We start from the raw sequence: 25648 nt of genomic DNA, 5'->3' as shown, positions 1-25648 counted from the left end.
AGGAAAGTTCTATTTGAACTGCGCACCATCTAGAAATTTGTACTTGAAAAGTTGGAGTTTTCTCCAATTTGATCTGTCATGTCACTTCAACATGCCAGCACTCATAGTGAAAAGTAAGAACAACAAATAGCAGCGTGTGTTTTTTTTACTTTTAAGCATCCTTAAAAGTTATAGTTATAGATTATATATTTATATATATATATATAAAACTGCTAAATAGTAGTTGATATTTTGATAGACTAATTGAATGGTCAATTAGTTACTAATGACAACAAATTGATGTCACTTAATTTTTGGAGCTGTTAATGGTGTACAATTGCATCTTCTTAAAAAATAAATGCCACAAATGTAAGAATAAATCTAAATGCCCTAAATGTAAAAAAAACAAACAAAAAAACCCAACAACTTTATTTCCAGTTTTTAGACATTATCTATTTATTTTTTTAGATAAATACGTTTCACAGGGCAAAGTAATACAAAATGAACACTGACCTCCTGCACTTCATCTCAGAGGTGTGTCTAATGCTCACCCATTAGCAAAACAAGTGACAGTTTCCTGTGAGTATTCATATTCAAGACTTTAGACGCCTGAAGCTGTGTGAATGTTTTAATGTGAGTAGTATGAGTTTCCAAATTGGAACTAAAGCAATACTTCTTGGCTTGTGTTCAATGATGTCATGCTCATGTCATGCTCACTCTGGTCTGTGCTCACTCAGGAAGCGGTAAACATTTTGGTTGTGCTAGCTGCCGACTCCAAGCTCCATGAAAAATACTGCTTGTATGATCACTTTTTTTAGAAATTCAGAATGGGGTCAATAATCTGGCAACACAAATATTTTCTATTCTCTTCTTTCTCCATACATACCATTTTCCTTACTACATTTTCCTTACTGTGTATGAACCCTGACATGAGGGTTTCAGTTGGAAAAGGTCTCTGGTAATACCACTTGCATATTCACTTTTACGATCTCATTCATATTGCTCAGAGTGGCATGATAACATTAACTGTTAACTTTCTATTTACATTTGCTGGATTATTGCCAGATACAGTAGAAATACATTTGGACCAAATCTCAAATGAATTATATACATTCACAAATATCACAGTATCACATAAATCTTAATTTTAGCAGGTGTGACATTCTCAAATCAAATAGCCACTTACTTACAGCACGTAGTAACAACAAGTAAATACAACCTCTTAAATATATTTTGGTCTAAGTCTTCAGAATATGGAAAGACCGGATATTCTACGAAACGTTCTGCTATTGTATTAATGACATCCTGTTGTAAGACCAGCTCAAAGTACTAAAACTTCATTATACTCTACTACTACTAGTTTCAGATGTATTTGCAGTCACATTTATTATTGTAGGAGATTCATGCAAATAGAGCATCTCAGGGGCTTTTCATCAATGTTAGTAAATATACAGCAGCCCTGGTCGATGGGAAGTTTAAATAAGAACCTACAATGCATAGTAATACTGAGAGGTACTGTTGTGGTTCTGGGAGGAGGCTGCAGTCCTTCTGCTCCAAGTTCCAGCTCTGCTTCACACCTGTACTGTGCTCCATCATCAGTTCTGCTTAGGCTGATCAGGAGATTGGAAGTCTTATTCTGTGGCTCCTTGGAGTTTTCTTCACTGGTTACATTGTCTCTTTAGAGTCTGTTCTTTATAGCAGTTTGCGATAACATTCTGAAGAGGAGCAACATTCTGGATGTCACACTGGAGCCAGTAGTTTTCCCCCTCAATTATCGGTCTGGGGGACACTCCTGGAATCTCTGATAAGTGAACATTTCTTGTAACTACAAAACAACACAGATGAAAACTAAGCAATACTATTGGCCTTCAGTGAATGAAACCAAGCAAAGCTAATGGATAACAATAAAGGTAGCATTGCGAACTGGCAAACTACATTCATTGTTCACTACTTGATAGCCATTGTTTTATAACAGAATATAGTAATTTACTGTAGAATAATTCATTGGTAAGTTTTGGGGTGTTTTGTGGTTGTTATAGTTCATTTCATTCAAGTTGCTCTCCTTTGAGGGGGAACTTATTTCCTTCTTGATATTACAAGAAGGTCTGAGAATTGGTAATATTAATATGGGTAACGGCATCGGGGTACCGCCAGGGTTATTGGTTCCCAATGAAAAAAAAAAAGTACTTAATACTCTAACTATTTTTGAGGGCCACTGACAGTCACAGACCCTTAGTATCGTCCCTGCATGGCTATGCACCATCGCTTAAAAGCATATAATTTATTTTCCCAACTAACACTGTGTATGGCTGAGTATTAAGTATGACATATCTCAAAGCCAAGTTGTCACGCAGACCAGATCGTTCCCCGTTTCCCAGGCAACCTAGTCACTTCCGGGTTTTCGTCAGTCTCCATGGTTTCGTGCCTCCTCCCCTTTGTCTCCAGCTGTTCCGAGTTTGTCCCTATTGTATTTCTATTAAAACCTTGTTTCTGTGTCTCTTGTTTTTGTTAAGATCCTGTTTGTCCTAGCTGCTGTTTGTTTAGTTGGCTCACAATTGTCCTCGCTCCTATGTGTTCAGTTAGATCTCGTTTGTCTTCGTTCATATGTAGTGATGGACGGATGAAATCCCATTTAAGCATTAAGAGCTTCTTCCTGTTTGTGCCGAAAAAGATTCGATGCATTGGAGTATTGAAATCCGACATCAGAGAAGATTGACATCTGTTGGCCAGAAAAAAAGATTGCAGCCTGCAGATCAACACTGCGAAGCGTGTTAATGCTGTGTGGTCTCACAGTTCAACTCGTGTCTGTGCAGATCCGCTGAACATGTTTAATTATTTATATGCTGCAATAAATGCTTGGATGTTGTTGTTGTTGAATGTAGAATGTATAAGGCCCACGGAAAATAAATATCAGTCATATATTAGCAACAAAGTAACCGCTCATCTGTGAATCATGAAACCATGATTTTATCGGGAATATAAGGGATATATAGGGAATATAAAAATCGTGTACAAAGTTTGAAAATATGATCTGAGGAAACACATTGCTGGGGTATAGTGACTGTGGAATTTAATTGATTGTGTTTGTGGTTAATTGGGAACAGAACATAATACAGAAGAGGAGTTAGTGTTCAATTCAATAAACTGAGCCCAAACGAACAGTTCTTTTTATTTAAGAATAAATGTTTCTCCACAGTGTTGGTTCACGATTTCACCAGTACGTGGTGCTGATGTGCGCTCATGTTTCGCACGAAGGTGTTTCAGCATTCTTCGTTCCTAGTTCCGATGTACTTTCTCCCCGTGCTCCCAGTTTAGTTACACTCGTTGTCTACGCTGCTTTCCCCGTTAATATTTGCTTGTTTGAGTCCACTCTCTTTTCCCGTTCGGTGTTTTCTTGTCTCTTAGCTTCGTTGAGGTTTCGCTTTCCCTGTTCATGTACGCAAGTCTTGTCTGGCTTCCTTTTTAGTTCCACTTACCTGTGTTTTTGTTGGTCAATAATAAGTAACTCAGTTCCCCTTTAGTTCTAGTTCTATTTATAATCGTTATTCTCCGTTAGTCTTACCAAAGTGTTTACGCCCCTTTTATCCAGTTTTCGCACTCACCTTGTTAACCCGTTCTGTTTGTCCTTTGTTCTGATCTTGTTTGTATGTTTGTGTTAAATCTCTTATATTCTATTAGTCACGTTCTTTATGGCATCCCTAGTGAGTTCCGTTCCGCATAACATCCAAGGCACCGGCATTTCGCAAGTGTTAACTCTTTACCCCTCCAACGTTACAGAATGACAGACCCACTAAGAACACCGCGAGTGCGTGCCTCTCCGGTCAGTGGTCACCTTGCTGTGAAGACGAGTTCTCTCAGCAGGACCCAGGCAGAATAACACCAGTGGCACTGTGGGGACATGGAGTTCTCGACATAAGTCCAAGAAGTCTTCCAAGAGTAAGCAAACATCAAACACTAAGGCAGTCGAGACTCCTGGTAAGTGCTCACAACCTACTGATCTCAGCGCTAGCATTAAGGATTGCACTTACTGCAGGAGTCTCCAGTAGTGTTCATGTTTCCGGCACTGTAGGTGCTGTTCAAGTAATAGACATTGGGGCTATGGACCCACAAACATTTTATCAGGAGCTTGTTGAACAGACCTTGTTGGACAGACCTTCTTATGACACACAGGCCTAGAGAAGTGGGTATCTTGGAGGGATGCCCTGGCCAGTTGAGAGGCAGATTCTCAGGATCTAGACTCAGAAACTCCCACGCTAACTCAGGCCAGCGTGGTGCCCCATTAACCAGCCTCACAGCTATCCAGACTAAGGACTATTGTAGTGCTCATGAGCAAAAGCCACCGGTCTAGATGAGTATGCTCTCTACCTGGCTGCTAGATCCTGTGCCTCAGGTTGGCGGCACCTCTGAGGCTTCTTTGTCTGTGTGACAGGTTACAGGCACCTCACCTAGGAGGAGCATCTCCGTACCCTGCTGCATGCTCGAGGGATCTCCAACAGCAGTTGCACCTCAGGACTCCCAGCCAGTCGCTGCCTCTGGCAAGGAGGACGCCACACAGCCAGTCGCTGCCTCCAACATGGAGGACCCCGCGCATCTTGCTCTTGATACCAGCACAGTGGATGCCGCTCCTCTTGCTCCGGTTCCCGGCCTAGTGGAGGCCACCCGAGAAGTCACTCAACCTTTTCCTGTTTTCTATATCAGGCTCCTGTAGCTCCTACAGTCTGCTCCTGTAGCTGTTCTCCTGGACCCACTGCTGACCGGCGCAGCAACGCCTCTGGATCAGCAGCTAAACAGCACTGCTGCGTTCCCAGACCCACCGGTGATTGCCGCAGCTGTGCATCCGGACCTCCTGGACCCGCTGCTGGTCGCTGCTGACTGCTGCGTCCTCAGACCTGCCACAGAACATCGCAGCAGCACCTCCGGACCAGTTCCATTCCGCATAACCTCCAAGGCGCCGGCCTTTCACAAGTGTGCTCGCTCATCACCCCTCCAATGTTACACAAGTATATAAAGGGTAAAACTAATACTTAACTTTAGGTACACCTTTAGGCTTGTTTTTATCATTCCATGTATACTATGCATAGGAAGAAAAATGTCTACATAACCTATATTCTTAGGTGTAATTTACTCTGGAAACATGTCCCCACCATTATTTGAAAGTGTACTCTCTCAAATAAGTTTCTATAACTATTTTTTTTTTTTATATAACAGCTTGCACCAGAAACCTGTCTAAACCTGTCTGTGAAATTGGCGCGCATGCTAAAAAGTTTATTTGATCAGCCCATGCCTCCAGTGGCTGTCATTGCACGTGCACTCTGTGGAAAAAGTTCAGATCAGCTCCTGGAAACTCATATGACTTTTCTCACAAAACAAATGTTACAACAATTGTATTACAAATATATTGTTGTATTACAAATATATATTTAAATCATAGTGATACTTCTTTAGAGAGCGTATGCATTGGCATCACTTTATTGACAGAATACGTCCCCTTGGGCAGACTGACCCTCTGTACCAATATTGGAAAAGAGAGCCCCAACCACACTTCCCCCTCCCCCTTGGCCTAGGGAGAATCCATGGCGCCATGTTGAAGGGCATAGCGATTCGCCAGAGGGGTGAGGCATGTTGTTACCAGCAGACCCTCCAATCCCATTTCAACATGTATTGAAATTCACAATCATGCACTCAGAATCCATAAGTACATAGTAATTATAAAAATAAAGTATTAACTCAACATATACTTTCACATAAGGTGAAACGGACATGGTTTGATTTAGTTGCAATGTTTTTAAAACTAAATGACTAACCAAACTGTTCTGACTTGCCGCCTTTAAGTAATCACTTCTACAACTAAACTTCAATATCGTTTATGTTGTTTTCCCCTGCTAGTTGTAGTTAAGCAGAGAGCAGTACAGTGTTAGTTAACATTTAATGAAGCTATACCAATATATCTGGACCAATAAGCTGACATGCCTCCATGTTTACCAGTGGTTGAGGGGGTGAGTGTTCCAAATTTTTTTAAACATTGCATGTGCCTGGAATTCTTTTAGAAAGTAGCCACTTGTATGCACAATGTACAAAGTTTGGGAGGGTGAAGAGTGAACGAGAAAAAAGCATTAGGTAAAAAAAATGTAACTGTCATGGTATTGTATGGCTCTCCTTAAGAACCCTTTTAGTTTGGGTGTGTTGATTTTATAGGGCTCAGTTATACTTCTACCACAAATGGATCCAGAATGTTTTACATTTTTTTTAAAAGCATCATTTTGTGTACTGTGATTAAACTGAAACATCTTGCATTACAAATGTAAGAGCTATAATTTTCGCATTGAAATTATGTATGTGAATTTCTTTTGCCTCTTGAATTTTTCAATAACTCACTTTCAACTTGCATTTTTCCGTGTTAACAAATTCAGAATCAAATGAAGTTTTCAAAAATCAAATATGCTGAAATACAATAAGACAAATCCAGATCCTAAAATGTGAGTTTAAAAAAAATCTAAACACTTTGGTTGCTTATCCTTTGTATCCAATCAAGTTGTGCTCCATTGGTCTTGTGATGGCAATGCTTGCTTTGTTTACAGGTGGGCAGTCAGCTATGGTGGCAAGCTCAAAAAATTACACTTCAGCTAGAGAGGACAGAGATGAGAATGCTGTGGTTACTGTGTCAGAGGCTGCCGAAAGGTCTGGAAGAATCAAGACAGATGACAGTTTGGCAGCTTTGGCCTCTCTATGAAGTCTGTTTCAGTTGAAACCTTGCTGTTATGGGGTGTCAGAGTGGTTCTTCCATTACCTCACATGTCTATATATACATAACACTCAGTGAATAAGTTGCTAATGTTACTTAGTGCCTAGGTAAGGGTTGATTGTTTTGTTGTTGTTTTTTGCTGTCTTGAATGTGAAGTATAAATAAACAGCCTTGTTTTTAATTTTTTTCTTATTAAGCTTGTTAACTATCAGTGACCCTAACAAGGCCATATTTCAGCATGCAAATCATTTTCTCTGTATTCTTCAAATTGAGAGACCCTTACTTCTCAGCATGGATATCATAAGTAGTCAGGACATGGCCCTTATTTCCTTTTACAAGCAACCTAATGTGGAATGGACATGACCCCTGAAGTAGAGACTTGAAGATAGGTACAATTATAAGTTACACTTGTAAAAAAAAAAAAATAAAATAAAAAAATCAAGTCTTCCTTTGTCTTTACTTAAATTGTCTTACAGGAGATACTGCTATTGGACAGGGTGTAATTCACTTCTTTCTTTTTTTTCCCTCAACATGCATGGAAAAGCTTAAGCCTGGGTTTTGCATCAATTTTGGTATGTATGTAATTTGTATGGAATCTTTTCAAATACTATTTATTTTTATTTTGCATAATAAAGATTTTTAATAGCATCTTTATTTTACAAAACGTACAGCCGGTTATTTTTGCTGAACTGCTGGATGTCCAAGTGGTGCTCACAAAACAATGTGGGGGTTTATAGATTATTGGAACACATTCGAGGGCAGGCCTGGTCTTTTAGGGCGGGATGGTATCCATCCTTCCAGGGAGGCCGTTGCTCTCTTTTCCGTTAACATAAGACATAGTCTTATGATAGACCTAGTTAATCTATGACAATTCAGACTGGAGCCCAAGGCAGCAGGCAAAGAGGCTAAACCAACCGCCTGCTGGTCGCTACGCGGTGCGGCCCGAGTGCCGAAGGGCGTAGAGCAGGACGCGCAGACTCCCTCAACTTTGTGAGACATTTATTAACATTTAACAGAACAAAACATTGAACGTAAACAGTATTACACAAAGTGAACGTTTAACACTGACTGTCTACACAACGATGACGACTGACTTACATACGCACGCTACTTATTGATATTGGCAATGACCAACGACGAGGTGCACACTGACAGCGGTTTAAATAGACATACAAACATTTAACGTCAAAACCCTGTACAGGTGCTCGCCCTCACGGAGGGTGTGGCTACAAACAAACGAAACCCCTGCACTCAGCACACCGTACCACGTGACTCATGGGGGGAGGAGCGTTCCGTGCCACCGAGGTTTCTCATACTGACACTTTGTCTGTTCCCCAAGATATGCAGAAATACAGAAAACAAAGAAAACATCTTAATGATCTAATTAGTATTACTGGGTTTACTAAATGCTAGATCCCTAACATTTAAAGCACTCATGATAAGTGAAATCCTAACAGAGCATTGATTTAGTGCACTTTGTCTAACAGAAACCTGGATCAAGTCAAATGAGTACATAGTTTTAAATGAAACCTGTCCTTCTGGCTACAACTATGTACACCACCCTCATCTAACTGGCCATCTAGGCGCCATGGCAGTTATTTATACTGACACACTAGGCATAAACCAGAAAGCTGGTTATGATTTCAAGTCCTTTCAAAATATTTTTACTAGAATAAATGATGTAGCCAGCAATAAGAAGCCCACGCAGCCTCTTCCACTAATTGGCATCTACGGGCCACGAGGACCCTATTCAGAATTTATTAACAAATTTGCAGATTTCCTCCCTAATCTAGTCACTCTAGTGGAAAGAGCCATTATTGTTGGTGATTTCAATATTCACTTTGATGGTGCACTAGACCCTCTGAGATCAGCCTTTATATCTATATTAGAATCAATTGGTTTCACCAAATGTATAAGAGAACCCACACACTCTGGTAGACATACGCTTGACTTAGTTCTGATATATGGTGTAGACATAGAGAACATAGTTTTTACTACCCCAGTTTGATGCCATCTCAGACCATTCCCTAATTTCATTTAAACTACATTTGAGCCACAATATAGTAACCTCGCTATCATACCAGATGCACGATCACGTCAGCCACTGCACCTAGATTTATTGTGAATCTCCCAGACTTATCATTCGCAACTAGGATACCCTCAAACTCCACAGGGAATGCTTAGAATTGATATTCCGCTGCACACTCAGTGATGTTGCTCCGCTTAAGAATAAAAAAATTAGGGACAAAAAATTAGTACCTTGGTATAATGATCACATTCACAATTTAAAACAAACTCGAAAAATATAACATAAATGGTACCACACTTGTAGTCTTCCAGTTTGCATGAAAAGACAGCCTTCTCACATATAGAAAGGTACTTCTTACTGCTCAAACATCTTATCTCTCAACCATAATAGAAAATAATAGAAATAATTCTAGATTTCTGTTTACTATAATTGCACATCTAACCAGGAATAAAACTGACACCAGTGCTCAGATTACAACATCACACAGTAGTAATGAGTTCATGAATTTCTTTAATAAGAAAATTAAGCACATTAGAGATAACATTAAGAGTAGTAATGTGACATTGGGCAGCTACTTAGAGATCAGAACAACCAAGCCAAAAAGCACTCTAGAATTCTTTATACTCTAGAATCCTTTACACCAGAACTTACATCTCTGATCTCGCACTCAAAATCCTCCACTTGCTTACTAAATTCACTGCCTACACACTTTCTTGAGGAAATCCTACCTGAAGCAAGTGAACCTTTACTAAATTTAATAGACTCCTCCTTGAATATTGGCTATGTTCCTAAATTATTCAAATTAGCAGTAATCAAACCACTTATCAAAAAAAATCTTATCTTGACCCATGTTAGCTGTCAAAGTACAGACGGGTTTAAATCCTTCCATTTATTTTAAATTATATTGCAATTAGTGTTGTTGGCTTCTGACCAAGGTTATGTCTCTTTGCTTATACTGCTTGATCATGTAATGTGTCATGTATTACCCATTACCGAATCTTACAAAAACAAATGACACAAATAGCAAATAAAAGAGTTAATACATTTACTGAATGTGCCATCATTTGAGATTGCTGCCATAGCTGACTGCCCTCCTGTAAAGCATTGCCATCACATGAGTTAGGGTATTCAAGCCACAGATACTCGCAGAAGCTTCTGTTAGGTTATTGTGGAGGAAAAATCATTTGGACTCAAGCCAGATGTGCAGGTGAATGAATATTATTGGTTCTGTCCCTTATGCATCGAGGGAGAGAAGCCTCAAACTTCTCTCTAACATGAGTTCACATACCCCCACCATTCCCCATTGTTCTCTCATGAGCTAATCTCGTGACTCCAGGTGCCAGGACTCTCAACCGTCCTTGAACATTCTTTCCTGCTAAAAACAAGTTGTTATACCCCTGCCCAGCAACAGCTGAGCAATAACTGTCATACGCCATCACTTCTCTATTCACCTTTCTCGCAGACTGGTCAAGACAAGGGCAAAGGTCACATATTTCTTACTTCCTCTTTTAAGCATTAAGCATTTTCCCTCACATTTCCCCACTTTAATAATATTACACATTATCACTACCTAACATGATTTCACAAATAAACTTATTCATATCATTTGAAGCTAGTCCTCAAATGGGTAACATGCATAATAATAAAGTTCATGAATGCGTTTATAAACATCGGGATCCATTATCCAGTTTGGAAGAGGGTTTAAGTCTGGTTCCTCATCGGGGTCGAAGTCAACCTGCAGCTCCAGGGCATCTACCTTCCCGTTATTGTAGGGAAATGACAACAGTTGTGGAGCGACTAGTCAAGCTACAACTCTGGAACAACAGGACAACACACGCAGAGCAACACACAAGAACAATAATACCACACAGATAATGGGGAGGAAAATTTGGAGTAACAGCTGGCCCCATTGGCCCCACTGCTGCTGAAGATGAGATAACCAAGATTCTACTTCCGGATGGGGAGGTATATCATCCCTCATGGCTGTAATTAAATCGCTTAAGTTGTGGTGAGCATCTGGAATGTAAAAACAACAGTCAGTACCCAACACCTTGCACACTCCCCGTTCCTTTGCTATAATTGTGTCCAGAATAAGCCTTTGTTGAAGGACAGCGGTGCGAAGGGCGGACAATTCCCTGTCTATTGTTCCTAAAGCCACTTCAGTTTCGTTTGCTAAAAGTTGTGTCTGCCATGCCAGCCCATTTATTTTTTGCAAGGTAGCAGCGATGCTGCCACCGGGTAGTAGGGCCCAACCCATTGTTGCCCCCGGGGTTGTCCAGGGGTACCACAGATGATATCCACACCACCAGTGAGGCATGGTCGTTTCTCCTTTTGTCCTGCTTGAGCTTTTGTCCTGAACTGTCTCTGATGGAATAAGACTCTGACTGGGGGAGCCACTAGTCTCTGGGCCCATTAGGGCCAATAACAGAAGGATCAGCATCCTGTCGAGGGAGGTGAGGGTCAACCGGTCTTGATACCTTAGGGACGAGAGGGTGGCATGCGGCCTTTCTCCCCCCTCTTAGGTCAGTCACCTTATTATCCTCTCTGGATTTGGTATAGCTAAGTTGGGTGTGGTTTGGAGGGATTGTTTTGACCCCACAAACGCTTCCTCTGCCTCTGGGATCCATTCTACCTTGCTTTGAGATCCCCCTGTTGGGACTATAGCTCTCAATGGGGCTTCCAACTGTAATTAGGAATGAAGGTGCGGCAGTATGAGCACGTTCCTAGGAATGAAAGCAGCTGCCATTTGTTGGTGGGCCTTGGAATGCGATTGATGGCTGATAAATGGTCAGTGGCTAATGCCCTTCTCCAGAAATCATGTGACCCAAGAATTTTACTACTGGCTGTACAAATTGTAGCTTCGACCCACTGGCTCGATGGCCAGTCTCGGCCAAGTAAATGAGTAAGTGCAAGGAATCTTTTTCACACTGTTCTTGAGTGGGTGCAGCCAGAAGTAAATCATCGACATACTGCAATAGCACACTGCCTTCTGATATCTGGAGTGGTCTAGGCTGTCTTTGAGAGCATTATTATAAATAGTGGGAGATTCACAATACCCCTGACACAAGCATGTGAATGTACAAAGTTTTCACTCGAATTGGAAAGCAAACCAATACTGGCTATCCTTATGCACTGGAACACTGAAAAAGGCGTTAGCTAGGTCCACGACGTTGAAGCATTTACTATCGTCTGGTATAGATGAGAGGATTGTGTGCAGGTTTGGGATGTTTGGGGCTCTTTGGGATGTTTGGGGGTGTACTGACTGCTTGGAGGTCCCGTACAAACCTCCATTCGTTACGACCTGGTTTTTTAACAGGGAAAATTGGTGTTTGTACAGGCGAATCCGGGCATGGCATTATCACTCCTGTATCCAGGAGGTCTTTGAACACTGGTTTAATGCCTTTTATTGCTTCTGGTTTCAGGGCATACTGACATTGCTTGAGCCTATAATCTGACTTAGGTGTGATTTTTACTGGTGCTACCCCTTTACTCAACCCTACATCATTCTTCTCTCATGCCCACAACACATTGGGAATCTTTTTTAGGAGGGGGAACTCAGGAAGAGGAATGGAAACCCATTCCTGCCATCCCCTGTGTTCTTCTACCACCCCTACATGTCTTGTAACCTTGAGGGTAAATTGCACCTTTTGTCTTCTTGTTCCCATGCAACTATTTATCTCCTCTCCCTGCTCATTAATTTCCCATGTGCCTTCCTGTTCTGGTCTTACCCAGGGCCCCAAATTTTCCCATTCGAGGCCTCTCGATTTTGTGATTGACACATGACGATGTGAGAGTGACACGGCAAAACGCTCCTTTTGGTGAGTAGGCGGGCCTTCAGCTAGTATCAGTGAGGCTGCTCACTTCCCCTTTCCCCAATACACAAAATCGATGCAAATTACCTCTCCTGGGAGCTCCTTGCCGAACTACTCCTTTTCATACTCATGATCAGGCCCTACGGACACATATGCGGTACAGTGCAGGTTTTCTAGTTTCATTACTTCTACCCCTTTTTGTTCACCTTGTTTGAGGATATCTGACATCTGCACATAGTCAGTTCTGGTGGGTTCTTGCGCAATCAGCCACTGGTATGAGTACAGTGGTTTAATTTTATCATAGTACATCTGTTGCGCTGTTGGCTCAATTACCTTTAGGCCCTCTGGTTTGGACTCGATTAAGATGCATAACTTGCGCATCAAATCTTATCCCAACAGATTTACTGGACACACTGTGGACATGCATGGGTGAAATTTCGACCCCCTTCAGTTTAGCAAGGGAGAGGGTGTGAGTAATGTTCTAGGGTAGTATGTCCAGTGGCCCCTACTGTAGTCAATATTTTCTCAGATTATGGGACATCTAATTCCCTTACCTGAATTACAGATTTTGCAGCACTTGAATCCACCAGGAATGACATACATATACCCTGCACTGTTAGGGACAGTTGTGGCAAGCAAGAGTAAGGAGGTGCGGCATACTTCAGATATGATGGAGAGAGAATGCGGTGCATGTGTGCTGGGAGGATGCAGTGTGCATAATGTGTGTGTGCTCTTATCTGTAGCTGAGGCTGACCCGTCCCCGACTCTGCCCATCAGTCTGCTTCCTCTGCATAGCCCCTCTCCTTCCGTGTCTTACAATCTCTTGTGAAGTGCCCTTTCTTTTGAGACGTGTAGCATCGGTCATCTCTGTCACCATCGTCCTGCTCGTAGCCCCCTCTTCCTCTTCCTCTTCCTCTTCCTCTTCCTCTTCCTCTTCCACAGCCTCGTCCTTGACCACGGCCTCAGCCTCTTTGTCCTGCAACAGCTTGATACATTGTGAGGGCTGCTTGATGTGCCTCATTCTCTTTCCTCGTTAATTTTTTCTCTGATACGGTTCTCAGCTGCTTTTCAGAGTGGATGACATACTGCTCAATAGTGCTCATGTGGGCCATTTCCCACCTGACGCATAGCTTGCATACTTCTTTCCTGATTTCGTCTCGTAGACCGTTCATGAAGCTATTGCGGCGGTGGGCTTCCCATGCTGAGACCTCAGCCAGTCCCGCTGCCGTCCTGTCCGGTCTTTCTATTCCACAGTGGGTAGTGTGGACTTCTATGAGTCTGCCACAGTATTCTGCCACATTCCCTCTGGCCCTTGTCTACAGCCAGCTATGATGGCAGTGTTAACCCGTATTGGGAATGCCATGGTTGCACGTCCGTGGCTGACTATCGAGCCACCTCGCCATGGCTGCGATGGCGTCGTCGTAAGGGCCGGGTCATCCTGGGTAGGCTAGGGGAGAGACTTCGGAACAAGCTTGCACCACCGTCGCCGGAATGTCTTGCTTTGGCCTCGTCCTGAGTTGCCTCGGCTCTTGGCTCGGTCCCGATGCTGCAGCTCCTGTCACAGCCCCTTGTTCCTCTTCGGCCAGTGGGGCGGGCACTGCAGGGGCTGCTGCTACCAGGGGAGTGCGGGACATTAGTGGGCAGGAGTCGGTATCGGGGTCAACCTTGGAAACCTGCACAGACTGAAGCATCTGAAACATGCGGTTAACATCCCCCTCCCTCTTTTTCCTATCTCTCTCTTCTGCCTCCCCTATCCAACTCTCCTATGCTTCCCAATTGACTGTAATCTCTCTCTTCTGCCTCCCTCAAATTATACTAAATTTATTTATCCAGTATATGGCACAATGGGTTGTTTTGGACATTAAAATGATTTATTTTTAAATTCATTTATATGTCACAGTGTTAGTGTTTTTTACTGCTAGGTAATATTGTTGCACAAGTTATACAGTTTGCATTGATGATGTGATGTATTTTATTGGTGACCTTTTCAGATTAATATGAATTAAATAATTTCTATGTTAATTAGTTTAATAAAATAGCAGGACAAGATACATTTACTGTATGTTGGTCAATGTGCATTGTCCCTGACAAATAAATATTAAATACAGTATAATAAATCTTGTAGTGTTGAACTAGGAGTCTCAAGTAAACACAGTCCAATGTAAAACCCATTGCAAAGGATGGCAATGCAGACAAGAAGTCATGGGCACACAGAGAATGGTAGTGTCAGATCTGATTCTCCCTGTCAATGCTAAAAAGCAGACCATAAGGGCCTTCACCCGAATACTAATTCTGTCCACCTGACATCATCTACATCATCTACCGCCTCCTTATAAATACTCTTTTGTTTTTGCAAAGTATTGTTTGCCTTTGGTCAGTGCACCGAACGTTACCTGTTTTTACTCTACTTGCCACATGGTTTTTGATCTTCGCCCAGTTTTTGCCTTTGCCCTGTCTTTGGATTTTCATTTTCTACCTGGTTCTAACTACTGACTGTTTCCTGGTTGCCAGTTTCTGGACTGTGTTTTGAACTCTTGCTTTGCCAATTCTCCTGCACCTAGTGCTCTCCTGCCCTTGTCAGTGTGACCGGTAACTACACTGAGTCAAATTAAAATCTGGAATCCTTTGTTCATCAGTATGTCGGAAGGAAATGATAAACTCCTTTTTGTATTACAGTCTGTTTGTTAGCAAAAGGATGGCTGTAAGTGTCATCACCACTTAGAGTTGACATTTGGATCCTGGGCCTCTAGAGATAAGCTTGTTGTTGCTGGACTGGATGAAGATGCCCCTGTGTATCTGCCTCACACCCTAAGAAGTTTAGTGCTGCACTTACACTGCTCTGTCTTTGTACTGTAACTAGATAAATGGGGTGTCATTGGGTGTATGGGTGTCTTTGTGAAGAGGACAGACAGTGAGAGATGGAGAAAACAATTGACTCAATTTCTCTGTGGGCAAGTTACTGAAGTGTCAATTGTCCTTATTTTTATTATTAGATATTCTATTTAAATAAATTGTTTTTATTTTTATTTTGGAAAACAAACAAACAAACAAAAATCTCCCTGAGATGTTAGACCTTGGAATGTAATAAGCTACAATGTCTATGTAAAGCACTTTGAATTTTGTGTATAAGTGGTATACAAACAAAATTGGCTTGAACTTATATCACAGATTCATGGAATATTTTTATTTTAATTTGCATAATTTATATTTATATTATAATTAAATTATAATCTTTGTGCAACTCCCAGACATTTATTCCATGTATGACTTTGTGCTTCCCTAGTGTGGTCACAGGTTGTAACTGTAGGGATCAACTTTGAGAACGACACACCTCTAAGCACCAATTGATAGTAAATTGTATTTCTACTTTTTGTCATTAGGCTATTTCATAAAGAGCTATTCAACATTTAAATAGGCGTAGCCTCTGCTTGCTGCATAAACACGATGTGTCATCAGAGAGAGAGAGAGAAAAAAAAAAATATGAACGACTAGTAATACCTGTTGAGTAAGTCAAGCTTTTCATTGGCTGGAACTGAAGAACGTAGTTTAATGCAAAGTACAGAGCCTCTGGGCGTTTTTACGTTACATTCGCAGGAATGTGCTCGTAACTTAGCTTGTGTAGACAGGAAGAGGACCCAAGATCAGCGAATCCACAGTTGATAATAGTAGCCCTGTTGTTACAATAACAATTATTGTTTCTGTATAGGTTTAAGTGTTGAAAATCGCAAATTAGGCTAAATATATATAAATTATAGGTAATAATAAGAATGTTTTCTGAAAACCTAACTTGTGATTTTTAGACGTCTTTACGACGATAATTAAGTATATGTCCGTTTTCTGTCTGTCTTTTTTTTTGGGGGGGTACATTCTTTTGCTTCCCGAATAGCACCCGTATTCACACATTTGAACACCGATGTCAAGTTTCGACAGGTAGTTTTCAGACACGCCCAGTAGGTGAAACGGGTACGGTCAATCAGGAAGTGGCGCTTGGACTTTTAGAGAATATCTTTACAAAACTATTCTAACGTGTTGCGACTTCTCAATATGTAAAGCACAAGGCATTGAACAAAAGTGTGTTTTTGTGTAATTTGGGGACGGTGGACTGAGAAAAATGTCTTCGATGCTGTTAGCACTGCTCTTGTTATTTAGTCTGCAAACCTCAGGTGAGTCAAACAGGCTTTCCTTAGCCATTACTGGTAATCAATCAATACGCATGTGTGTAAGGCGTTGTCGTATGTCCGCACACCTTTGAACTTTTAATTTAAAAAGAAAGTATCTTAAATGGATACAGAAACCTCAAAAGATGAGCAGCCGATTAATTGTCATATTTAGTCCATTTTGAAACGCTTGTGTAAGCTATGTTAAACCTTTTAAATTATTTTTGTCGACAAGAAGCAATGCTTTAAAAAAGGCATATTCACACTTGTGAAAAGAGTAATGAAATTGCCTCATGAAACCTGTAAATGTCCCTCAGACTTGAGGTTTCCTTGCTCACAAGCGGACTAAGCTCATCGACCTTTTTACCTAAGGGTAGTTAAAATTAAGAGATTGGCATAAACCGACAGCATATAGAAATTAGGATGGTGCTACATTAATCATTAACCAACAATCCGTTATTGTACAAACTGAGAACATTGGGTTGCTACAGTCTCAAAGACATTACCCAGTCATCGAGGTAAGCTCCCAGCTTCAGGGATCTGACACTTATTCACAGCATAGAGCAGTTTTGCAGATGTTCTGCGTTTAAGGAAATGTTAAATATTAGCCAATGTTGTTAATGTGTCTTAATTAACTTTCTTAAGTAGCAGACTTGCTAGCTAATAATATCAGTGGATTTGAACAGTGATCTTGGCTCCAGTAACATGACACTTAATTGGTCTGTTACTGTGTCCCAGCCTAGTTACTGGTTATGATGATGACACACTCCTGTTAATGGATTTGTAAATGTGGCTCTATTTGCAGTGTAGTTCAGTCATCCCATGCTGAGCATTAAGGGGAATAACCATGTTGTGCTGTGGCTTAAGTCTCTGCACGTGTAGCGGTGAAAATTTTGACCTCCGCTCAGGTTTCCTCCCACAATTTTGCAAAAAAAACATATACAGTATAAATTTATCAATCAGCTTCACTGGCATAGGTGCTCTTTGTGCCCGATGCAGTCCATGATAATGGTATAAAAAAGTTGTCGAACCTGAATACCTGCAGTGTCGGAACAGTAGAGTCATGCCATTTGCCATGTTTAACTGTCCTTAAACAGTGCAAACAAAGACTGGGCTTATTATAACTCACCAGTGCGACTGTGTTCACTGTTTTGCTCCCAGTCCTAGAAGGCTTTTTAAAATAAGTGTTGTGGGTTTTTGTTTTTTGTTTTTTTTTAAGATTGCATCCAAATCCTTCACAAATTATTAGATATGACCCTCTTCATTCATTGGGTCCTTTTCTGTGAGTTGCATACCATCTGGATTTACACAACCTTCCACTCTAAGAAATATTGATTATAGCTTAATATTTATCAGATCAGAAGGCAAATTCTCTATGAAAGGTGTATTTCATGCCAACTTGCAATATTACTGTCCATTTACCTTATTCAATGTCTGCTCTTGTTTGTTGCTCGTCCCTCATACCACATGTTATGGCTGTTTACGAATGTACCCACCCACCATTTTCTCCTTTTTGTTTTTGTTTGCTGCAGTCTAAAATGAAACTGTTTGAGGGACGTGCTGTAGAAATAAAACCTGATCACTTTTTACTTTTATGTTGAGAAATCTGCCAATTTCCTGATCTGTGAATTTTCAGAAGGCGTTTTAATTTTTCCACTAAGGCCACATTTTCTTTTCTTTTCTTATTTAAGTCATGGGTCTACAGAAGGTCTACATCTGTACCATCTCTTCCATTTTAACAATTGATGTCTCTCAAGTCTAGACTTGTGAAGAAGCATTTCTCTGTAGTAATGGCAAAGCAGCTCAACCCTAGTTTACCTGTGACTGCAACTCAGCTTCAGTTCTCTTAATAATTCCGAAATTCGTTTCAGATTGTACAGTTATTTACATTTAATGTATTTAGCAGACGCTGTTAGTCAGAGCAACTTACGAAAATGCTTTATTTGAGTAATTTACTCAGTGAATGCATCCTAGTCAGTACAAATAGATTAGAGTGCAAATACAATTGAAATAAGATACCACTAGCCAGGAGTCATGGCTATAAAGAAAATATTACAAAATAAGAGTAAGGTGCAATACCAAACAAATAGAAACACAATAGTGCATTTCAAGACAATAACACATTTAAGTGTTATTTTCCTAATAGGCTTCTTTTCATGATTGATGTATTCCATCTGGGCTTATTTGTGATCCAAGATGACAGACTTTCTGTTTGCTTCCCTGTTTTTAAGATAATCCACTTGTTTTTGGTAGATGTAGGGAGGTATTCTGACAAGTGTTTTGGTGCTTGTAGCCACTACTTCCAGTTTGTTTGCCTTTTGGCTATTTCTACATGCCAGTCATAGTTGGTACGGTGACTGAGCCACAGTGTGGTTTGACTCTGTGCTTATATTCCATCATTTCCCATGTCCAATGGGCCTGGGATGCTCATTCCTCTTCATCTTACAGCCATAGCTCATAATGCTTCCCCAGTGGACTTTCCCACTTCCTTAACTTTGGGCCAGTGGTGGGTGGATGTGTGTAAGCACGTGTGTACGTGCGTGTCGGTGTGTGCAATAAGATTAGGGCTAAGCTATGGGATGCTTATGTTTTCTCCCTGATTATTGGGCCTGGCAAAAACACCATGCTCTCTAACTGGACATTATGGAAATTAAGATTATCATTTATTCTGGTATTTATGCTATTCCCAATACCATGCATGCATTCTACTGCTGATTAAATTGCTTGATGCCACCTATAGAGCTTCTGATTGGTCACTGTGTTGGTGTGTATTCCCACTAAGCAGTAAGAGATGGGCAAGCAATAAGCTTTATTTGTTGGTCAGGCAGAATGCATTTTTAAAGGAACGGAACAAATTATTGATGGGGAACCAAGTCCAATACATTATGTTCCTCATTGTGTCCTACATATAGGAGAAAATCTTTGCAGTGGTTTATCGCTACATTTCACTGCCATCATTCACATAAAGTTCTCCTCAGCTCAACTTCATTGCATTGCTTCTATGGCTTCAGTTAGTCTACAACACTGCTACTTAGTGCTGCAGGCTTATTTAAATATAACTTGAATCTCAGCACCTCAGAGTTTATATTATTCTATATAAAAACTGACCTGTATACTGTGGTTTATGGTTCCCAGTATTCACCAAAAGATCTTGCAGTTCTGTGCAGTACAATGTGCCCACCGCTTCTGCTCAGGATTCAACAGAGGGTGTGTGTGGGGGAGCCAGGTGCTCCTGCATAGATGTTCTGGAGAAGGCGACTGAAGGAGAAGACTGCACCGAGAGCTGTATTTACCAGATGACCACTACTGATTCTGCAGTAATGGCTCTGTGGTGCTTTTATAATGACTTAGCAACGCCATGGTGACTGTTGTAGTCTTTTGGCATGAAGAAGCTGACTATTCACTAAAAAGTTTCTATAGAAAAGAAGGTGTTATTAGAGTAACAACTCTTACGTGAAACTCAGCATTGGTGTTCGAGGCACTGGCAGCTCTTGATGGGATCCATATTATATTCATTATATATATTAAAAAAAATCAAATGTGGGATTTTTAAATTTTATTTTACTATTTACTAATAATGTATGCAGGCTAGTAGGCTACCTTGAGGAAATCATGCTAGTTGATCCCCAGTACCTTTCATTCATTGTTAACCATGTTAGCATTTTGGGTAATTCTTTAAATGTTCATCAAAAATGAAGTATCTGTCTTTTTAGTTTTTTATTGTTTTATTGTTTGCTTGTTTGTTTGTTTTTTTTACTTAAAAAATATTGTTGTTATTTATATCTCCACCCAGAGGGCCATGTATTGTTTGTAAAGCCTGAGCCAGGCACCAGGGTTATCATCAGGAGGAGTTCAGAAGAATCTAACTGTACTGTCTGTGTGGGTGAGGATCCTGCCTGTAGCAAAACAAAGATCCTCAGTGACCCTCAGAACATGACAGTGGAGTTTACCTGTCCCAGTCCTCAGGACATCTTCACTGTTGAGGTCAATAGGGACCTTGGTAAGCAGCAACAAACTTATGACTTGTTTGTTTTCTTTGTATTGTATATTTTCCAACATTTAAAATGGTTATGGATGTGTAGGCAGTTCAGTTCTGCTTTGAGTAGCTCTCAGTGGGCAGTGCTAAGCAGGCAACAAAAGTTTAATATCAAAAGGCACAGCTCAGTTATTGTCACCTTCATTATCTACCTCCACCTCCAGTTTTTGTTGTCAGTACAATTGTTTTGTACTCAATGTTTTATTCCAATCTCACCTTCAGTGATATGAACTTTCTTCTACTCAGATTGCTCAAAGTCATGCGCATATGATACCATACATCCCGAGAGCTCCATCTTACCAGATTTCAAACAGATCTTTACATGGGACCTGAAAGTGTCGCCTGCCAAGGCCTTCCAACTAGACTTCCCAGCATCAGGAATGAAGCAGATCCAGTCATTGGAACAGTGTCTCGATAAGCACACGTACACCATCTTAATGTACTCGAGAGCAGGGACGGTGCCCATAGGTACATTCTGTCGAACTGGAACTATTACTCGTATGCAGGTCCTTTGGAAAGGTCGCGTCTCTCTGGAGGTTCCCAGAGACACAGTCTTAATCCCGTCTGACTTCAAATACTCAGAAGCTGTTGGTAAGGAATGAAAACTATGTACATATAGGTGGTATTTTGATTACAAAAAAATTATGATGCTTTTGTTGAGATGCAGATTCTTGTTCAGATTGAGAATTCAGATTCAATGTTTTGGCCATATTTGTATATTTATTAATAAAAAATTGCAAACTTTTGGCTTGTCAGTATCGATTTAAAAATACTAAAGGTAGGGCCAGGTCACCCTGCAGACTACACAGGAGGATATGAGTAATCATTAGTGTGGTGTCTGCATTTCCAGTGTCATCTTCCGCAGGTTCTATCTCAGCAGTAGTGGATGTCGTGCTGGCTCGTGGGGTGTCGAACACAGACTTCTTCAGTCCTAGCAACATCCCAAGCGATTATGTGATGAAGTGGAATTTTGTGGTACCGCCAATGCACAACTTCACTGTTAATTTTGTGAAGTATACTGAGCCCGAATGCCAAAGCAAAATGGCAAGAGTGACATACCAGCAGGACAACAATCCTCCCATTGACAAGTCTCTCAGAGATAACCAAGTGACCAATTATCAAGGAAACTTCAGTCTGTCTCTAACCAACTGTGATGTAAAGAAGGGTAAAGTCCCTGGCCTCTTCCTTAACTTCAGGGTTTCTGTGTTCAGGAGTGGAATTCCATGTAAGTTTTTTATTTTTTTTTTCCCCCTCTTTTACAAAGTTGCATGTCAAATTATACTTGAATTATAACTTTAACTGGACAGGAGGTTTGCCTTGTGAATTTTTCTTCACAATAATTTAAGATGTTAGCCTAACAATATTTGTGGTATCATATTTAGATGGGATCATATTTAGAATTCTACATATGTTTGATTTAATTTTATTTTAGTTAGATCATATCCATCATCCACTTAGATCTGTTATAAACATGCAAATATTGCTTGCTGTCATTCTGTCCCACTTAGATCTTTGCACAGTAGATCTCCAGAATGATGAAGCACTGAGTCTCCAACTAGAGCACACAACCCTTGACTCTTTCTGTGAACTGAGCGTAGACTCAGTGGTGCAAAAGACCATCATTGTTCCCCCAGGCTCCAAGGCCATTTTGTCTTTCCTTGATTGCCGTAGTGATGAGCTACTTCTTACTGCCAAGAAGACTATCGGTAACCATTACAAATGCTCTCTTTCTACTTGCAATGGCCTATCCTGTCACACAGTGCTAATGCAGTCAGTTGTGAAGAGAGTTTTTGGTTTTTTTTTCCCCTACTAGTTTTGCCAATAAATACAATCTGTTTGACCAGAAGGGGCTTAAGGTCGTTTGAGATTTCAGGACTCATTTTCAGCTGTTATGTTTAAAAAAAAAAAAAATGCTTTGTAAATTGACTCTTGAATTTTTTGGGCACAGAACAAAGTCAGTCTTTGCTGTACAGTGTATTGAGCAGCAAAAAAGAATATCATGTAAAGATGATAATACAATTGTATGGTTTCTTTTGTTTGAGGCCTATCAAGTTACGTTTAAAACAGGCTGGCAGTGGAGCATATTCATCTGCTTCAAGCCTTTGATCCTGCCACACCCTTTTCTTCCCACCCACCCCCCATCCCACTGCAATCACAATGTCTTTCAGAGTGCCAGAATTTGTCATTATGTTCATTGGCTGAGATCCTCCTTTCGGTTCCCGCGCTGGACTCGTGTCTGCCCACACCTCTCCAGGAAGTCACCTGGGTTCTGCAGATGCCTCAGGATGGTGCAGTGGAGCTGAGAGCCCCTCAGGGCAGTCTAAATCAGTTAGGCCCGGGGCAGGACTGCGTCACCCCCATGTCTGTGCTGGTCTCAGAAGCTGATGGTTCCAGGATTGGCTGTTTCAGCTCTCTTGCCGGCAAAGGCTATATTGACAAAGTGCAGATCAGCTCCAACGTTACGGTCACTGCAGTGGCAGGGGCTCAGGGTCTGAACTATAAGCATGGCCCTTTCCTCAGTATGTCCTTCAGTCCAGAGATCACAGGTGGACTACAGCTTCCTTACTAAATGGCAAATGTACAAGCATGATGGAAAGCCAGTTACTTCAGGCTTATTTGCAGTTAAATTCTCTCTTTCTATCTCTCCCTCACTCTGCCTCTTCCTAACAGATAATTTGATCTACACCATCTTTCTCTCACCACTTGGTCTTTCCACGGTTCTCCTCATGACACCCAACTGGCCAGGAACAATGAAGTCGGAATCCACCTTATCATGGATTGTAAATATTCCAGAGGAATACAGGGCTGAATTGTCCTTTCTCAATGTCAGCCAGCCTAGGTGTCGTGAAGGCCACACAGAAATGATCATTAAGGAGATGGGCTCAGAGATTGAGCAAAGCTTTAGGGAGGACAATGCATTTGACCACAAAGTTGACATGTCGGGGAGTTTCTACCTCAACATGTCCAATTGTGAACCTGGTTATGGCCATTTTGCTATTTTAAGCCAGCTCTCTCTGCAGAAGAAAAGCAGTAAGCACCCATAATATAAATGTTCCTGATTTATGTGACATCTTATGGTTGGAACTTTGATAGATTTCATATTTGCCATAAATGTAGTGGATTTTATGCTGTCTGTTTCAGCTTTTGTTTATTTATTTCATTGTAGAGAAACTGCTGAGTATCATTTTGGGTGTAATTGGAGCACTGCTTGCAGTCTCGCTTATCATTCTTATTGTAGTCTGTGTAGTCATCAGGTGAGTCATGTTTCGCACACCAGACTGTGAATTCTGCCTATATACTTTTATGATATGAAAACCATAGATTTTATTACACCAGTTTTTGTTCACAATTTCCACGTTAAAGAATTATTAAATTGTGATCTCCCCCCCGTGTCCTTTACCCTCAAGAGTGTTAACAGGAAATGCACTTTGATATTATGTTACAATCATTAAACTGAATGAATTTTATAATTCATTATTATTACTTTTTTAATCATTATTAAATTGCTTGCACGTTATGAAGCTGTGACTCAGTAACAGATGGCTTGTTATATTTCTCTTGCTGCACAATAGGAAAAAGAAGCATCAGCTGGCCAACAGGTCTTCCATCTGCATTCCCAAAGGAATCGCCTCCCTCCCTGGTGATGCCAGCTTCCCAAAAATCCGAGCAAACAACGAGTCTCATGTATATGACTATATTGATGAAACTATGGTCTATGGTCATCTTTTGGAAGACGAGAGACTCCGGGAAGGAGGTGGTCAATTCAATGGTCATCAGGTGGACACATACCGTATGTTCACTGGCACTGTGGACACGATGGCAGTAAATTCTGAGCCTGACGGATGCCAGGGACCTGAGACGGACAGTTACCATCCTTTCCTGGGCCCGTCTGAAACCTTTATGCCCCCCAGACCTCACAGTCCACTGTGCCCTTTGAACAGCATGGGATTCGAGGACCGTAGGATGGTGGATAATGAACTGTATACATTCAAGAACCAGGGTGACCTGAACACAATTAATCTGTTCAATGACGACAGATTACCTCCACCAGATGTGGAATATGATGAGGCCTTTTAGTGCTGCATAGGATAAAGGACCATGTGTATCGTGGCACAAGAAAGCCATACACGCATCTTGCTTTGCCTGTTTGACAGACATTCTAAATTCTAAGTCTTCTCACCTGAGTCTTATGGACCCTTAACTTGTCTGGATATAAATATCATAGAGCACACTTATCGGAACCTTTGGAGAAGTGAATTGCCATGTGGACATGTAGTCAGATGATCATGTAGGCCTGGTTTGCTCTAAGCACCTTAATGTCAGGACCTTTGAGATGCAGTTTCTTTTGGGAATGTCCTGTTTGCTGATGTTCAGTGTATGTTTGATGCTACGTCTGGCAGTTTCCGACTGGTTTTATGTTCTTTTTATCGGGATTCAAATGTTCACATATGTTGATTTATTTATCTTGTTTGTGTTTATGCATTTCTTGTATAATGTATATATCTTCCATTCTTTTAAAGAATAAATTGTTTGCTGTTTGAGTAGCTATGTTACTGGTTTGATGGGCTGAACTAAAATCACTTCAAGGATTTGTGTTCATATTAAGTTGTAAAATGAACAAGACCCCTCAGAGTACCACTCTTGTAATAATCTGATATTTTATTGTATCGATAGCCAAAAAGCTAAAGTAAGCATGCAGCATTTTTATCTAGCAGATATCCAGGACTTTATCATCATTCTTTTGTGAAGATGCCACCCTACTCTATATTCTAAAGGGCTGTGTTTTTCAAATACTGCAGCCCACCTCTGTATTTAAAACTTGATTAAACACATGGTATTAATGAAAGCAGCAGTGTCGGTTATGGCTAGAGGCAAATAAACACTTCGATGGAC

At 40.9% G+C, this 25648-nt stretch overlaps 1 protein-coding gene across 4 annotated transcripts; it reads left to right on the top strand.

The window, feature by feature from the left end:
* Positions 1 to 16390: 16390 nt before the first annotated feature.
* On the top strand, positions 16391 to 25311 carry cdcp1b (CUB domain containing protein 1b). Of its 4 annotated transcripts, none has more exons than XM_081698419.1 (9): positions 16391 to 16725; positions 20513 to 20719; positions 21002 to 21346; positions 21621 to 21980; positions 22264 to 22461; positions 22924 to 23301; positions 23426 to 23785; positions 23922 to 24009; positions 24328 to 25311. In XM_081698419.1, exons 1-9 carry the CDS (start codon positions 16674 to 16676, stop codon positions 24830 to 24832), a joined length of 2493 nt encoding a protein of 830 aa, XP_081554545.1. In that variant the 5' UTR covers positions 16391 to 16673; the 3' UTR covers positions 24833 to 25311. The 4 variants fall into 4 exon arrangements, with proteins under 4 accessions (XP_081554545.1, XP_081554547.1, XP_081554546.1 ...); XM_081698418.1 differs by having other exon boundaries at positions 16398 to 16725; positions 21606 to 21980; positions 24328 to 25308; XM_081698421.1 differs by lacking the exon at positions 22924 to 23301 and having other exon boundaries at positions 16393 to 16725; positions 21606 to 21980; positions 24328 to 25310.
* The last annotated feature ends 337 nt before the right edge of the window (positions 25312 to 25648 follow it).

The sequence above is a fragment of the Electrophorus electricus genome, chromosome 2 (assembly GCF_041902795.1).
Source record: "Electrophorus electricus isolate QZ-2024a chromosome 2, ASM4190279v1, whole genome shotgun sequence".
Taxonomy (NCBI): Eukaryota; Metazoa; Chordata; class Actinopteri; order Gymnotiformes; family Gymnotidae; genus Electrophorus; species Electrophorus electricus.
This window is presented reverse-complemented; position numbering and strand designations above follow the sequence as displayed.

Excerpts from the sequence above, each read along its gene's own strand:
- cdcp1b (XM_081698418.1), top strand. The coding sequence starts at position 16,674 with ATGTCTTCGATGCTGTTAGCACTGCTCTTGTTATTTAGTCTGCAAACC. Across the intron at positions 21,347-21,605 it reads CAAATACTCAGAAGCTGTTG|TGTCATCTTCCGCAGGTTCT; the intron begins GTAAGGAATGAA and ends CTGCATTTCCAG. Across the intron at positions 24,010-24,327 it reads GTAGTCTGTGTAGTCATCAG|GAAAAAGAAGCATCAGCTGG; the intron begins GTGAGTCATGTT and ends GCTGCACAATAG.